This window comes from Micromys minutus (genome assembly GCF_963924665.1).
Source record: "Micromys minutus genome assembly, chromosome: 2".
In the NCBI taxonomy this organism is placed as follows: domain Eukaryota; kingdom Metazoa; phylum Chordata; class Mammalia; order Rodentia; family Muridae; genus Micromys; species Micromys minutus.
Window position 1 is genome coordinate 23,816,415 of NC_137971.1, and position 16,670 is coordinate 23,833,084.

General features: G+C 40.8%; 1 protein-coding gene across 3 annotated transcripts in view; it reads right to left on the reverse strand.

The window, feature by feature from the left end:
- Nucleotides 1–13,585, reverse strand: part of TNKS2 (tankyrase 2) — a 50,505-nt gene extending 36,920 nt beyond the window's left edge. For all 3 annotated transcript variants that reach the window (XM_080911958.1, XM_080911959.1, XM_080911957.1), the window contains exons 1-4: nucleotides 13,099–13,585; nucleotides 6,055–6,279; nucleotides 2,667–2,762; nucleotides 910–946 (exon numbers count right to left, since the gene is read on the reverse strand). In XM_080911958.1, coding sequence (XP_080768084.1) covers nucleotides 910–946; nucleotides 2,667–2,762; nucleotides 6,055–6,279; nucleotides 13,099–13,297 — 557 coding nt within the window. In that variant the 5' untranslated portion in view covers nucleotides 13,298–13,585. The remainder of the gene's footprint in view (nucleotides 1–909; nucleotides 947–2,666; nucleotides 2,763–6,054; nucleotides 6,280–13,098) is intronic.
- Between the last annotated feature and the right edge of the window lie 3,085 nt (nucleotides 13,586–16,670).

Sequence of the window (16,670 nt, forward strand, 5' to 3'; positions counted from 1 at the left end):
TTCTCTTAAAAATATGCTTATGCTATTTTTTTTAGATGAAGTCTGCTACATTCTGTAACACAGACTGTCTTGGAACTCTCTCTATGTAGCCCAAGCTATCCTGAACTCATAGTAGGCTTCTTGCCTCTGCCTCTTCTGTGTGGAGATTACAAGTCTGGGCCACTACAAATGAAATCTGTTTTCTTTTTATTCATTTCAAGTGTGTGTGTGTGTGTGTGTGTGTGTGAGAGAGAGAGAGAGAGAGAGAGAGAGAGAGAGAGAGAGAGAGATGGAGATCAGAAGTATCAGATGTTCCTGGATCTGAGGTTAAAAATAGTTTTAAGAACTGGAGAGATGACTCAGCAGTTAAGAGCACTGACTGCTCTTCCAGAGGTTCTGGGTTCAATTCCCAGCAACCACACGGTGACTCACAACCATCTGTAATGGAATCTGATGCCCTTTTCTGGTGTGGCTGAAGACAGTGACAGTGTACTCATATACATAAATAAATAAGTCTTTAAAAATAGTTTTAGGTCTTCTGATGTGGGTCCTGGGAACTGAACTTATGTCCTTTGCAAGTGCTTCTAACTATGTACACACCTCTCCGTACTCTCAGAGATCCACCTGCCTTTGCCTCCAGAATGTTGGTATTAAAGCACCACTATGTCTAATAAGAATTTGTTTTTTTACAGATTTATTTTTTTAATGTGTATGAGTACGCTTGTCTATGTGCACACACATACACGCCTGAAACCCAAGGTTGTAGAAACCGCCGGAACTAGAGTTATAGACGGCTGTGAGCTGCCATGAGTGCTGGGAACCACATCTGGGTCCTGGTCCTCTGCATTAAGTGCTCCTAATTACTGAGCCACTTCTCCATAGTGTCCCTGTCATATTTCCATGGCACATATATGTAACAGTAGTACATACCTAGCACTTTCCAAGAGTTCATCTTTCTTATAGTCACCTGTGGATTGGGGAAGGAGAGAATGATCAGAAATTTTCAAAAAAATTCAGTGATAATTTTATGACAACTATAAAAACAGCATACACAGATAAAGCAAGGTCCAAAAGGAAGTATTAACAAAGCTGACATAGAGTTAGGGTACAGTAAGCTTTTCTTTCCCCCTAAAATAAATACATTATGCTAGTAAGAGGGGTGGAGAGCAATCCACCACTTCATTCAAAACCCAGATGAGAAAGTGCAACTCAACAGTATAATAGAAGAAAACCTATCTGTACACATGAGCTCTGGGTTCAATTCCTGCACCAATTCAAACCAAATCAACCAAATAAACCCCCACCCCACACCATAACCTTACACAGCAACATAATGAAACTGACGAAAGCTTCTATAGCATCACTAATTAAACATAATCACTAACATCTTTAGGAATCTGATTTAGACTAGAATTTTTGCTGAAATTACTGTATAATAAATATTTTAAAAGATTATATAATGCTTTATGGGACAGTCTTTATATTTGCAAATGAATACAAACAGACCTATAAAAAAATCAATAAAATTTAAGTAATATAAAAATTTGCTGAAAGAATATCCAGACTGAAGACTACACTGAGTGCATAGCAAAACAGTAAAGAAGGGCACAAATACAGGATTGACAATTACTATGACAACACACTCTCAAATCTTTTTATGAATGCCAGAAGAAGTATCACAAATTGTAAGCACAAAGGCTCATGGTAGACCCTCAGGCTTCTGCCTTTAAGACCAGACATAATTCTAGCAGTACTTAACACATAATACAAAAATTATGGCTGGAGAGATGGCTCAGTGGTTAAAATGCTTTCTGCTGCTGTAGGAGACTCAGGTTTGGTTTTGGGAACCTGGTATATGGCATCTCACAACTGTCTACAATATACAACATAACCATCAAGAGCTGACACCCGTTCTGATCTCCTCAGGCACTGCACACATATGCACATATATATTCATTCTATAACTCTCACACACAAGTAAATAAATATTTATAAAAAGAATCCATTAAATATTGCAGTTGCCTAAATGGATAGCATACTGGGCAAAGGCAAAACCACATGAGATAGGTACAGTTCAAACCAAGCCTGCTGGCTAACGAGATCTGTACTCATGACAAGACTCCAAGGAAACGAATTATAGCCATAACAATCATACCCACAGCACTGAAATGTGTTCCAAATGTCAATTTTAAATGACTAGAAGGAAATTAGTGCTTTTTAAAAGGATCCCATTAAAAAGTCATAAATAAAATAGTATATAAAGGAGTACATATAAATTGTCTGACACACTCTGCCCACCAATACAATGGCAAATTTAAAAATAAGATGGAAAGAAAAAAAAGCTTTATCTTTTTCTTGGGGGTGAGGTAGAATTACTTATATACTTTATGTATACAAGGTACAGTATGGCTGTCTTCAGACACACCTGAAGAGGGCATCAGATCCCATTACAGATATGTGGTTATGAGCCACCATGCTGGGAACTGAACTCAGGACCTCTAGAAGAGCAGTCAGTGCTCTTAACCTGAGCCATCTCTCAGCACCAAGTTTTATCTTTTTTAGGCAAGGTTCAAATTTGAGAGACTGCAAACTAGTAAGTGAACTGACACCTGTTTAGCAGCCTGTCTACCTAGCCCACATAGGTATTTTCATTCTTCCTGGAGTAACCAAAGAGCACACAGACTTACCAGTCAGAACAGCTTTGGCGGATGGGTCTGCTAAATCCAATGCTGTCCTTCCATCTGTATTGCGGATGGTTGGCTCAGCTCCATGCTGTAAAAGCACTACAAAAAATATCAGCACTACATTTTAAAATGGCAATCATGGCAATCTGAGTTAATAAACTGGTTTCTTAATAGTTCTGGCACAGGAACCAGTAAGATGTCTCAGCAGGTAAAGGAATTTGCTGTTCAACTCATAATCCATGTAAAGGTAGAAGAACCAAGTCCATAGGGTTGCTCTCTGATGTCTATACATGTGTCCATCATCATCATCATCATCATCATCATCATCACCACCACCACCACCACCACCACCACCACCATCATCATCATCACCATCATCATCATCATCATCAAACAAAAGTCTCAGTACAGAATTCTCAAACTTTTTCTATCTTAATAATATGGTAAATGTTTAAATTTAAGAAAATAAAAAATATGGTTTGGCAGTGGTGGTGCCTTTAATCCCAGCACTTGGGGAGGCAGAGGCAGGCAGATCTCTGAGTTTTAGGTCAGCCTGGTCTACAGAGCTAGTTCCAAAAACAGCCAGGGATACACAGAGAAACCCTGTCTTGAAAATAAAAGTAAAATAAATAAACAGAATAATCAATTATTTGATGCATTAGAAGCATGGTAAATTTTCTCCATTCTGTGGAGGGTTGCTCTTCACTTTTTATATTGCTGGTGACAAGTGACGAAAACTGCCTTGAAAGCACTTCTACTTCCTAGGAGCCTGTCTACACTAGAAAGACTCTATCATGAAGTGCCTAATGCTATACACACACCAGGCAGAGAGGTATTGGATTTAACACCTATGTGAGTACAAGCATGCGTTGTGTGGATGCACAGGAAGAAAAAAAGGTGTTGACTGTTGGGAGGCATTGTCAGCTACGTCTCTGTGAGTTAGAAGCCAGCCTCATTTACACAGTGAGAGCCAGGCAGTTCAGGCTACATAGAAACCTTTGTTTGTTTTATTTTTTCTTGTTTGCTTGTTTTTTCAAAGAAAACAGGATAGCTGTACTATTCTTCCAACTAATCCCTCAAGGCCATTAGTTATCTACTTGTTTAAAAAAAAAACTGACTAAGTTAACCATCAGATTGAGGAGCTCAGAACTGGCCATTACTGGAACCATACAATTCAAGGTACACTAGTTAGCTCTAGGCATCAAGTAGCTAAGTATACATCATAACCAAGCTTACTGTAAAATACTCAGCACAATTTTTCTCTTCAGAAATATCTGAACGGAGGTATAAATGACTGTCAGATGAGGTTTTGTTTTTTTTTTTACCTGTCTCACTATATAGCCTTGGCTGGCCTCAATCTCAGAGATCTGCCTGCCTTTGCCTCCTGAGTGCTGGCATCAAAGGCACTAGCACATCCTGCTACAAACACTACAAAGGAGCCTCATGCTAGCATATTTTATTGTTACCTGTATATAAAGATATGTCAAGACTTCTATCTATAAATAAGAAGCTGGTGGAAAACAGGCAAATCTATCAGGAATTCCTCCATTCCTGTTTGCATATGGGAACATATATATTTTTTGTGTGTAGACTGAACAGTACTCCACCACTGAACCCTGCTTTGCCCCTGCTCTTTGATAAGGTTAATCTCTATTTCATGCTACTCTGTAACTCAACAGAAATGTGGGCATGTAATTTTAAACTTTCTACTAGCTATACTAAAAACTGTAACATAATTAACTCAATATAGCCAAAATCTTCATTATAATCAGCATAGTATCAAAACATTTGACATCTTTTTGTACTAAGACTTTGAACACAGCATGCATTTTTCTTCTTATAGCATGCTTCAATGTGAACTAGCTACACTTTAAGTCTTCAGCTACCATCCTGGGCTCTATAGTTCTATAAAGTGTATTTAGAAACTATGTATTACAAAATTAAAGCTAAAAATTTCTAAGTCTGAGACTGAGGTACTAGAGATGTAGTTCAAAAGAACAGATTGAACACAGGATAGTAATGGCTTAAAGTAATACAGAACAAAACAGGATTGGGCAGAAAGGTAATTAAGAAATCCAGTTTGCCATCTCTGTAAATTACTAGCTTAGACCAAAGCTGGTAACTGATAAACTGAATGGGGACTTGGGGTACAAGAGTGCTACACAGAGCCACCGAGTTGTTGATTGGGCTCAAACATGGCTTTCTAGCTACTAAGGATTTCAAGTGTTCCTGTTTTGCATCATGAAAAATAAAATGATGCTAAGTTATGACCTCAAAACCCAATTCTGTTGGGTTTAGGAAAAGTAATCACCAAGTAAGTAAAAATTCTCCAACTGCTTTCTCACACAGTGCTCTGCTAATGACTAAGCTACTGAGCAAATCCCATCTCACTTGTTAGAAGGTCCATGTAATCTAAGTGACCCTCAAGTTTTCCACTGAATGCCTCTTTACTGAGTTGTCTTTCCCAGGTTATTTTCTATCTTCCTACTAGTCTTCCTGACTTATCCACCCTACTTAGTCCACATGAATATTACTCTAAGCTGGATATGGTCATTCAGGCCTGTGACCTCAGCTCCTTTGGAAAGTAGAAGCAGAAGAGCAGCAAGGCCAAGGCTGGTCTGGGCATCTTATATATCCCTATATAAGGCCTCAAACCACAACTGGAGTTCTTCATAAAGTCTCTTCCTGTTTTCCTAACTTTTCTTCAGTATAAAGATCCCAGAAAGTTGAGTCTTGAGGCTTGAATCTGGCTAATTATTCTAATTAGTTTTTTGTTGCTGGGATAAAACCATGACCAAAAGAAACTTGGTCTTGGGAAGAAAGGGTTTATTGGGCTTTCAGGGTACAGTCTTATCAAGAGAGGCTGAGGCCGGAACTGAAACAGAGACAAGGAAGGAACACTTGCTCAGTGTCTTGCTACTTTTCTTACAAAGCCCAGACTTACCTGCCTAGGAAGGTACTGTCCACAGCAGGCTGCCCATCTACATCAGTTAATATAAATAACACAGGCAATCTTCAACTGGAGTTCAGTCTTGCCAGGAGACTACTTGTTGTCAAGGTGACAAAATTTAACCAACATATTAACTTACACCATTAGCCATTATCCTCTATCGATTTGATTTTTGGAGACAAGGTTTCTCTATGTAGCTCTCTCTCAAGAGAACATAGATTTCTAGAGAATGACTTTTCCCCCATTTCTCAGAATTTTTAGATTTTAAAAACAGACACTTGATAAAATGGTTTGATTGAGGACAGAGAAAAAAGTTTAGAATAAATCATAAACAGATTTAGATGTAAGTTCAGCCTGGTAGAAAGATGACATGAACAACTTAATCTAGATTCAGAATAGTTACAATTTCTAGAAAATTCTGAAAAAGAAATAAAGGCTTACCAATGCAAACATCGATTTTTCCTTTAATTGCAGCTTCATGGAGAGGAGTATAATTCCAATTATCCCGAGCATTTGGGTCTGCACCATGTTGCAAAAGAAGATTGACTACTTCAGCATGACCAAAAGAACATGCATTATGAAGAGGAATGAGACCCCCATCATCACGTGCTTGCACATTTGCACCATTCTGAAGCAGATATTCAACTACATCCTTCCGTCCAAAACCTAGAAGAATATAAATTCCAAGAAAAATGACAAGCCATGCTAAAATGTTTTAGAAAAGGAAATACAAGTTTAACAATTCAAGACTGTTGAAAGGGTGACCTGAAATATATACAACTCCCTCCAAGTAGCCACCACACCTCAGTGTTAGGGTCTTAGTTGCTGCTGCTACTAACATCAAAGAAACTTTCGAAGGGGCCAAAGCCTCAAACCCCAAATGATTTCAAACTGCATGATATTCTAATTGTAAATACTAAGTTCTGCATATTTAATGTGCACACATCTTGAGACACTTCATGTATGTAACAAGTATGTAAATGAATACCTAATAAAGCATCTAAAGTCTTGTAGAGCCCCGTCTGTTCCAGCAAGAGATCATGAAGCACAACAAAGCAAGACCAGCTTACAGCTTGTACTTGTCTATGCGCTAAGACAAAGGCGAAATGTATGTCTTTATTTTGCTATTTGCACAACAAAAATTTCTTTCTGGGTAGGGGTCCTTCTTTAGATAGGTACAAGTATGCTCAAACAACCCCCAACCAAATGAAGCAAAAAGTCTGGTAACAATTATTCTGTTTTGTAGATTCAGTGCCAACGAAATAGTATTTTTTATCATTCTCATACTATTAATACTCAATACCTTTACAAATTAATTGTAAAAATCAAAGGATTTGGAACATATGTTAAAGCAGGTGAGGAAGTGTGGGGTGGGGTTTGGGGGGTAAGAAAAGCCTAAATTCCTGTCTTCTAAAATTTCTCCATTGATCATCAAGTCTGAAAGTAATCCTTTTAAGATGGATGTAGATAAAAAAGAATGGCATAGTCTTTCCAGGCTGATCAGAAACAGTGTTGAGGAGGTTGGCTGTTTATTTGGGGGGCTGGAGTGGGAGAAGAAAGTAGAGGAAGTTTTCCATTATTTTTTTGTGAGAAAGATGAGTATCATGTGTGTCTTATTGAGCACCCCTGCAACACACACACACTGGAGCACAAGCACATGCATACAGTCAAACATGCATATGCGGGGAGGGGGGTTGCATACTCACATGCAAAAACACACATGCCATGCATGGAGTTCAGGACACTGGATGTCCTGCTCTGTCCCTCCTCTCTTTATTTCCCCCAGGCAGGGTCTGTCCCAGACCCTGGAGCTAAGCTAGTGATCAGCCAGTCCCAGCTATCCTCTGCTTCCCTACTCAGTGTGGTGCCTGCCTGTTTGTTTTCTTTTTAAATTTGAGAAACGGGATCTAAACTTTGGTTCTCTCATGCTTGCACAGCAAGTGCTTCTACCACTGAACCATCTATCTCCCTAGCTTCCTCCAACCCCTTTGGTTTTTTATAGCCCAGGCTATCCTTGACTTTGCTAAGTAACCAAATAGTGACCTTAACCTACTGATCTTGTTCCTTCTAAGCACACCACCATGCCCAGTGTGTGTGAGGCTGGGAATCCTACACAGAGCTTCCTAAATGTCAGGTAAATACTCTTATCACCTAAGCCACAGTCTTAGTCTTTTCTTTATAGCTAGATTCTCCTCTCTCAGCAAGGACACAACTTGAAAACACATTATTGTGCAAGAAGAATACAAAAGTATCTGGTTTTAGAGACAAAAGAGCAAATCCTTAAAGCCAGCCAAGATACATACTACTGAATACTACCTAAGTAATCAGAGGGCAGTTTGAAAAGACCTACATGACTCACAAGGTAGTGTTTAGACTCTGTCCTACAGACTTGTATTTTTCAGACAGCAGATTTCAGTAAAATCTTATCTGTGAGTCCAGTAACTTTATGCCATGGTCACTGTCAAACAGCCAATGGTAGCACATAGCTAGCACGCAGGTAGTCTTCTCTTTCATAAACTCAGAAGAAAATATTGTGTATTTGAGCACCTGAAAAAGTTGAACAATACTGCTATAGCATGTCACTAGCACTGAAGGTTTGCTCAGCACGATCACTCTGGTGGTATGCAATAAATGGAGAGACTAGAGAGACAGGAGAGAGCTAAGTCAAGATTTGCCATGGCTACTGTCCCAACCACAGGACACGAGCTGAATGCCCACAGTAAGGTGAGGGATTAAGCTGGATCACATTCACACACTATAAGGCTTTCTTCCCATTCCTTTCCCCAGACTCCTACATATTCTTCTGATTGCTTTTTACACATATTTTCACTTATATCCCACCATTATTTTAAAAGATGCTATTTAAAATCTATTAATATCTTAGAAATTACCAACCATTAGTAATACTTTCTTTACTGCATTAATTAGTTGCACCCTGACTTGGAAAAGTTGGATAATCTATAAATAACTTAAGGGAGAAAGGTGAGAAAGTCAATAGATTCTAATGGCTAACCTGATTTGAGATACAGAATAAAGCAGGGTTTGTTGGGTGTGCTCACTAGTGGTTTTGTTGTTGCTGTTTTGCCACCTTGAGAAAAGCTAGAATCATCTGAAAGGAGGAAACTTCAACCAAGGAATTGCCTCAGTAGGATCTGGCTGTAGGTCTTGTAGGGCAGATTCTCAGTGATTGATGTGGGAGGGCCCAGCCATTGGAGGAGTGCCACTTGTCTGAGCTCAGAGTCCTAGGTGCAATAACAAAGCAAGCTGAGCAAGTCAGTAAGCACACTCCTGTACCTGCTTCCAGATTCCTGCTGTTTGAATTTCTGTCCTGACTTTCTTCAGTCATCAACTGTGATGTGGAAGTGTAAACAAAATAAACCCTTTCCTTCCTAAATTGCTTTTGGTCATGATGTTTTATCACAGTAATAACCTTAATTGAAGCAGTAGGTAAGATTTTGTTCTGGAAATGCTTAATGAGATGTGCTTATGGGATAAATGCCCAATACGCAAAGTAGTAGTAGGTTCTATGGATCCTAAACTCAGGAAACTGGTCCAAGCTGGAGACAGTTATTCTGGAGTAATAGCTATGAAGCCCAGACATGGATATTAATAAAGCTAGTTAGAGAACACTGATATTTTGTTATATTGTGGGAAGGATACCTAAGTCCTTCCTCACCTAACACCGGTTGGCTGTCTTTTTTCCTTTGCTAAGATGAAGGCACCATAAGAACAGGGACCGTGTCTTTGCTGGTCATAGCAGTGTTCTAGTGTTTACTAAAATTTGTAAACTAATATATGGTTTACTCATTCGTCTTTCTCTCTGTACAGTGTCTTAGCATCTGGCTAGCTTTAAATTCAGTCTCTTCCTACCTAGCCTCCTAGGGCTGACTACCAACATGAACTACCAAACCCAGCTCCTGGATGCTAATTCCATAAGGGACGAAGACTGTGAATGTCTTATTTTATTGTTTGTTTCCTGGAGTCCTTCAGCGGGCAAGATGTTTAACAGTTTGTTGATACTTGCTTAATACACCACCCTATGAGAAAGGAAGCTAAGAATGAAAACTAGGAATGGTACTAAGAAGCCAAGAAGGGAATTTTCAAGGAGGCAGTAAATTTACTGCTATGAAGTCTGGCCTTCTCTTACCACTACCTCTCGGCATTATGGGTACTTTCTTCTACTACCGCTCCTCTGCTTTTTTTAGTATCCACCTGGAGAAAATGCTTTTAGAAAAGGCTTTCTAAACTGGAGAGTAAAAGAAAGAATCAGAACAAGGAAAAATTAGTTTAGTATCCCTCTTCATTGTAAAGTCATTTAAAATATGCACTTTTAGAAGAATTTCTTCACTGTTAACAAGTATTAGTAAAGATGGTGACATACAGGCCAATTCTCACCAAAAAAAAAAAAAAAAAAAAAAAAAAAAAAAAGAGCTTGGTGAAAAAGAAAATAATTTATTTATATCCTGTATCTGTATAGTTGGGGGCAGGGAAAGAAGAGATGGAAAAGGAAATCTTTTCTGTGTAGTTGTTTCCTTAGAAATGATGTCTTGGGCTGGAGAGATGGCTCACTGGTTAAGAGCTCTTCCAGAGGTCCTGAGTTCAATTCCCAGCAACCACATGATGGCTCACAACCCTATCTGGTGTGTCTGAATACAGCAACAGTGTGTGTGTGTGTGTGTGCGCGTTGCGTCCGTGCGTGCGTGCGTGCGCGCGCGTGCGCGCGCACACACACACACACACACACACACACACACACGCGTGTATAAATATATAAAATAAATCTTTAAAAATGATTTCTTAATGATCATATCTATAGAAGTATATAACCTAGTCCAATAAGAAAAGGCAGTTAACAGAAGAAAAACCTATTTGTGCAATTATCTTTATCACTAATGGAACTTAATTTCCTTAAGAATTGACAACTGATTAAATTAAGGGTTTTTTGGGGGATGGAAATACAAACTCTTGTGTATTTTTCTGTAGCATGAACACATCTTATTTCTACTGACAAAGCATGCTTTCCCCTCCTAAACCTCCAAACTGTAACTGGCTATTTTAATAATTTTTTTTCTCTAAAAGAATGAAGTTGCTTCTGTAACCCTATAAAATACAAACACAACTAACTACTTGGTCAGGCAATTATCAAGTACTACCACCTACAGACTGGAATCCAAAAGTATGCTTACATAAACACAAATGGTAACTCACAAAGAAAATGCTGGTGGGCATATTTACTTAAAAACAAACAGTTAACTGAGAATGTAGCACAGTGGTTGCACATGTGTCTAGTAGGGCCAAGGCTCTGGGTTCCATACCCAGCAAAAGAAAGGAGAATTGATTCCTCATTAATCTAATAATTTGAATTTAAAAATATACAAAGCTATCTTTTTAAAAGCTCCTTATTTTTTTATGCAGGGTTTAAATGTAGGACTTCTAAAACTGTGGCTTAATACCAGTTCTTTGGTGATTATTTTATTATTCTGTGTGTATGGTAGGTTAGGTATATCCATGCATGTGACAGTCTGGCATCTTCATCTATGGCTCTCCATCTTATTTTTTAGACAGGGTCACTGCACTGACCCTGGGGCTCATGGCTTTAGCACGTAAGCTCCAAGAATCCTTCCGTTCCCACGTCCTAGTGCTGGGATTATAGGCATCCATCAATCCAACTAACTGCCGTTTTATGTGGGTACCAGGGATCTGAACTCAGATCCTTCTGTTTGCAAGGAAAACAAGCACTTTAATATACTAAGCTGTCTCCCTAGCTTCTTTAGTAATTATTTTATGATTTCCTTTTTCCATCTTAATTTTATTACCTATAACTGGCAATACAGGTGAATTTTGAGTGGTGAATTGGTGTTTTTAATATTTAAGTTCCCATTTCAAGCTGGTCAATCAATATAAAATAAATGTAAGATATTCTTTAATATGTTGGATAAGGGGCAGGGTCTAATCTACCTAATTCAGTGGCGAAACACTTGTCTAACATATGCAAGGTCTTAGATTCCATCCGTGTGGATGGGGGAGGGGCATGCTGGAGCAGAGCTGAGGGTGGGATGGTGTGGGAGCAACAAGGTCAGACCATAAACCCTCACCTCAAAATACTACTATTTTCAGACATGAACTCACTAATACATCAAATTCTTGAAAGGTGGCAACTGAGATCGACCTTGGCTATTTTTATCAAGTGAACATAATCTAAGTAACATTACCCCTTTGGATTATCTGGCTGTTGCTTGTGACCGTTTGCCAAATAGGTTGGCTAAATAGTCAAGCAAGACAATTCAAATTAGCTGAAGAAAGGCAGCACTGCTAACAAGAGATTTGGTGTCCCGCTCTCCCTTCTCAGTGCCCACAGGCCTTTTCTAGTCTGCCCAACTGTGATTTTCCCAATCTTTTCCCTTGCTCCCAAACTGGCAATTAAGTAAGGAAGCGTTACAGCACATACATTTTAAAATAGGGACAGGTCAAAGCAAACAGACCTACAATTGGTAGAACTGTAAAATCAATGTCTGTAAACAAAAGGAAAAATGTTTCATGCTCTTCGGTCCACCATTCCTGCCCCCAAAGAAACTACAATGTTTCTTTTTATAAAGAACGGCTAAACAAGCCTGATCCACTCTGTATCAAATGTTACCAAGCTATGAGGACCGTTTTTGATTATGAAGTTAAAAAGTTACAAACTGTCCTTAACTTGACTAATCAGTAAACAGGTTCCCATCCCTGGCTGTTTCAAACACCGCAACAAACAAACTTTTAACACTCTGGTATAAAGAGAACCCAGTAGTTAAAATTAATTCCAAACAATCTAAAATAAATCTCTGGAGAACTCAAAATGAGTCCTAGATCCAAGCTCAAGTGCTTGTCCTATCTTGTCTCTCACCTTACTTTCCATCTTAAACTGTGCGGGAGTGGAGCAGAGGCCACCCACACTCAGACTAAGTAGATCTCAGGTCTCCCAAACTTGCCTATTTCCTGTCTAAGTCTCTCCAGAAACCTAATCCAATTAACTCTAATGAGCCAATAGCCAATAAAATAACTCCTAAATTAAAATTTCAGTGTTCGACGGCCTCTAGAACTTAAGGGATTACTAAGAGTTTCGATGTAACTTGCAAAGATGGGCCAATTTTTGAGATAATTACTCTTTCAGATCACAAGGTCTACTAAGCCTTTCTTGTGTGCTGAGGCCCTTCAGGGTAGCAGGACCGGAAGTCGGTGCAGGTATTGTTGATACAGTAAAACAAAACAAAGCTCTCCCCCCCAGCACACCAACAAACAAACAACAAAACCCCCACAACCTCAAAAACAACTTCCCCAGAGCACGCTCACTCCGACCTAATCACGAGCCCCAAAAGAGGAGAGCGGGTGGCCAGGGTTAGAGTCCCTGGGAAAGGTCGGGGACTGGGCAGCGCCGCGCGGCTCGCGGCCTGCAAGCCCGTGCCTGCAGGTGGGGCGTGCGGGAGGCGACGCGGGGCCCGCGTTTACCTGCGGCGAAGTGGAGCGGGGTGGACTTCCTGCCCGCCGTGTCGCGGCTGTTCACCTTCTCGGGCGTCACCAGCCTCTTCACTCGCTCCACGTCCCCGTTGCGGCAAGCCTCGAACAGCTCGCGGGCGGACGGCTCTACGGCCTCGGCCACGGCGCTCGCGCAGGCCGCGCCCCCGCCGGCGCAGCGGCGGCCAGACATGATCCGGGCCGCCGCCGCCGCCAGCAGCAACGCCAGCAAAGGCAGCAGGAGCCCCGGCCCCGCGAGCAGGAGGGCGAGGCCCCCCGCAGGAGAAGCGCTCAGGGCCCGGGCCGCTCCGCTCCCCGCTGTCACCAGAGCCGGCGCAGTCCCATGGCCGCGTCGCCGCGCGCCCCCCGCTCGGCTCCGTGAGCCCCGGCTGCCCCACCGCGGCGGAGGCAGCGCGAACCCACTCGCCGAGCCCCGAAGCGACGCGACGGCGGAAGCTGCCGAGACCACTCCTGCCAGCTCTGTCGGGTCCTGGGAGCGCGCGTGACGTCGGCTCGCGCGTGCGCAGTGGCTGCACTCCGGCCGGGCCAGTCTGGGCAAGCGGGGCCGCGCGGAGGGGTTTGTGGGAAATGTGCAGCGAAAGTCTTTGGTTGAAGGAAGAGAAGGGGCTTCGGCCCACCGCCATCTTTACGGATCCTCTGCTGAAAAACAGAGGGCTTGCTCCTTTATTTTTATCTTAAAGCCTAGGCCTGCCAACATGAGTTTCATTGTTCATACACTGGAGACGAATCTTTGGAAGTTTTGTTCTGGTTATGCATTTTCTTTTGCAAGTTTTAGCGTGGAAAATTTCCTTATTTTCGCTTCCATACCTTCCCCTGGGAGATCCCTCTCGCCTTCCCCGCCCGCCTTCTTTACAGTGTCTATTTTCTTAACCCTTCGCATCTGCTTTTTTCTTTTCATATAAACCTCTTCTCAGAAATGAATCCGTTACTCTTACTGGGAAGTTTGGATGAACAGCCCCAAGATAAATCAAGAAAGCGAAGAGAGTTAATCTATTCTAAAGCAACAATTGGGGGGTGGGGTTGCTCTGATTAGCTACATTTCCCGTGGTAAATTATTAGCTCAGTGTTGACTAGAGGATCTAACATAAATCAGGATTGTACCGGATGTGGCCGGTGCTGGTACACCGAGCATGCACATCAAGAAAGTTTTCTGTGAAGTTTTTTCCCCTCCCTGTGATCAAAGAATACAAGCGCACAATTCATTCTCGTGTTTGCTGTGTTTTATAAAAAGCCAAGGATGCGTTTTGTAGAGCCAGGTATGGGGAAATGGGAAGGGTGCCTGGGGGGGGCGCCCATGCTGAGGCATCCCTTTCCCCTGAGGTAGCAGCCTTACGACGGGGATAGTGTAGAATAGAGTTTATTTAGGGCATGGGGAAGGGAGTAGAGGCAGAGAAGGACAGAGAAAGAAAGAAAAGGCCAGGAACACGTGGAGAGGGGGGAGGAGGAAGAGGAGAGAGGGAGGAAGGGGTCAGGGAGAGAAGAGTCAGGGAGAAGGGGCCAAACTGCCAGGTCGCCAGGTAACTGTTGGGCGGTGCCTAGAAGGAATGCTAATTGTTTAAGATAGTGACACTTTGTGTATGATCTTGTTTCAGGAACCCGAAAGAAAGGAATATAGAGATTTGGCTTTCAAGAAAGTGCTGGCTTTTGGCACGCTGACAAGCATTTCCCCTGTGAATTGACTTAACCTGTTTTTCAGGAAATCCAGTTTTTGTTAGGGAGTGTTGACTCATTTCTGTGGGAGAAAAGCTGGGACACTTTGTGAGCATTTTAGTAAATGAATATTCTTATGTGTTTATTCTATTATGTTCTTAGACTACTTAGTGTAAATTTAAATTGATGCATATTAATAAATAACTATTCATCAACATACCTAAGGATTAGAACGTTACTAATGTGATTGTCTTGTTTTCCTTCATTTTATCGACTTGTCAAATATATTTCCAATTTTTATTATATTTAGTGATTTCTGTTTATGTATTTCCTTCCAATATGAGTATCTAAGCAACATCATACAACAAAAATTTACTCACTGAGCCATCTCCCCAACCTTAACTTAAAAAACAAAACAAAACAAAACAACACATGATTACTAGAGAAGTGCAGTTAAAAACATTAGGATGGCTATTCTAAAGCAAACAAATGTTAGTGAGACAGAACAAATTAGAATCATTTTGCACTCTTGAAGAGATCATAAATTTTGTATTTATTATAGGAAACATTTGGTAGTTTCTCACAAAACCAAACATATTGGGACTGGAGAGATGGCCCAGTGATTAAGAGTACTGTCTACTTCTTTAGGACTTGAGTTCAATTCCCAGTACCCGCAAAGTGGTATATAGACATATATCTCACCAGGCACAAACATGGTGCAAAACACCCAACATAAAATTAATTAAAAATTAATTAAAATTTCAACATAAAGCTACCACCTTATCTACTTCTGGTTATATATATTCAAACAATTTGAAACCAAGCTCTCAAGTCATTCCACAATCATGTTCATGATACCGTTCTCACAAAAGCAAAAAGATAAAAACAATTCAACTGTTCCATGAATAGACAACTATGAAATTTAATGATTGCATATCATGGAATAACATTCAGCCTTCAGAAAAAAAAGGGGGGGGGGGAATCATATCATGTGTCCCAACATAGGTGATTACTGAGGACATAATGTTAAGTAAGATAAGCCACTTAGCAAAGACAAAACATAGGTTCACTTGTGTTTATACAGAGAGCTGCCTTAGCAAAAATCACAAAATAGATGGTTTACATTCTTTTTTAAAGTTAGATCAAGATGTTGGTTGGTTTGGTTTGGTTTGGTTTCCTCAAAATCCCTTTCCTAGGCTTGTAGATGGCTACCTCCTCACTGTACCTCACATGATCTTTCTGCTACATGTACATCTTGTTTCTTTAGCACATTGAAGCTTCTTCATTGTTTAAGGATCCCAGTCAGCTTGAATTGTAGCTCACTTTGTATGACTTTTATAGTTGTCCTGGCTATAAGTATTGGAAATAACAAGATGTAGCAGTTGTGTAGCAATTTCCTCAGAAACAAAACATCCCATCTTGGAAGGATGCTGAAGACACAGAACATAAAAACACAGGATATGAGACACAGGATATTCCTCCTTTAGGAAAACTCCTTAAGCTCAGAAAGTTCAAGACATACAACTGGTTATCTTCAGGAACTGTCTGAAACTGATTAGATTCTCTAGGCTCCTCCCTCCCCTAAACATATAAAAGCTTTGGAGACAATGTGGTGGTTTGAGTAAGAATGGCCCCAATAGGCTTATATGTTTGAATGCTTAATCATTAGAGATTGGCACTACTTGAAGAGTTAGATGTGACCTTGTTGGAGTGTCACTGGGGGGTTGGTTTTGAGGTTTCAAAAGCCCTGGCCCAGTGTCCTCTCTTCCAGCTGTGGATCCAGATGTAGAACTTCCAGATGTAGAGCTACCTCTCTAGTACCATGTCTTCCTGGATGCTGCCATGTTCTCTACCATGATGAGAATGGACCAAACCTCTGAAACTGTAAGCCAGTG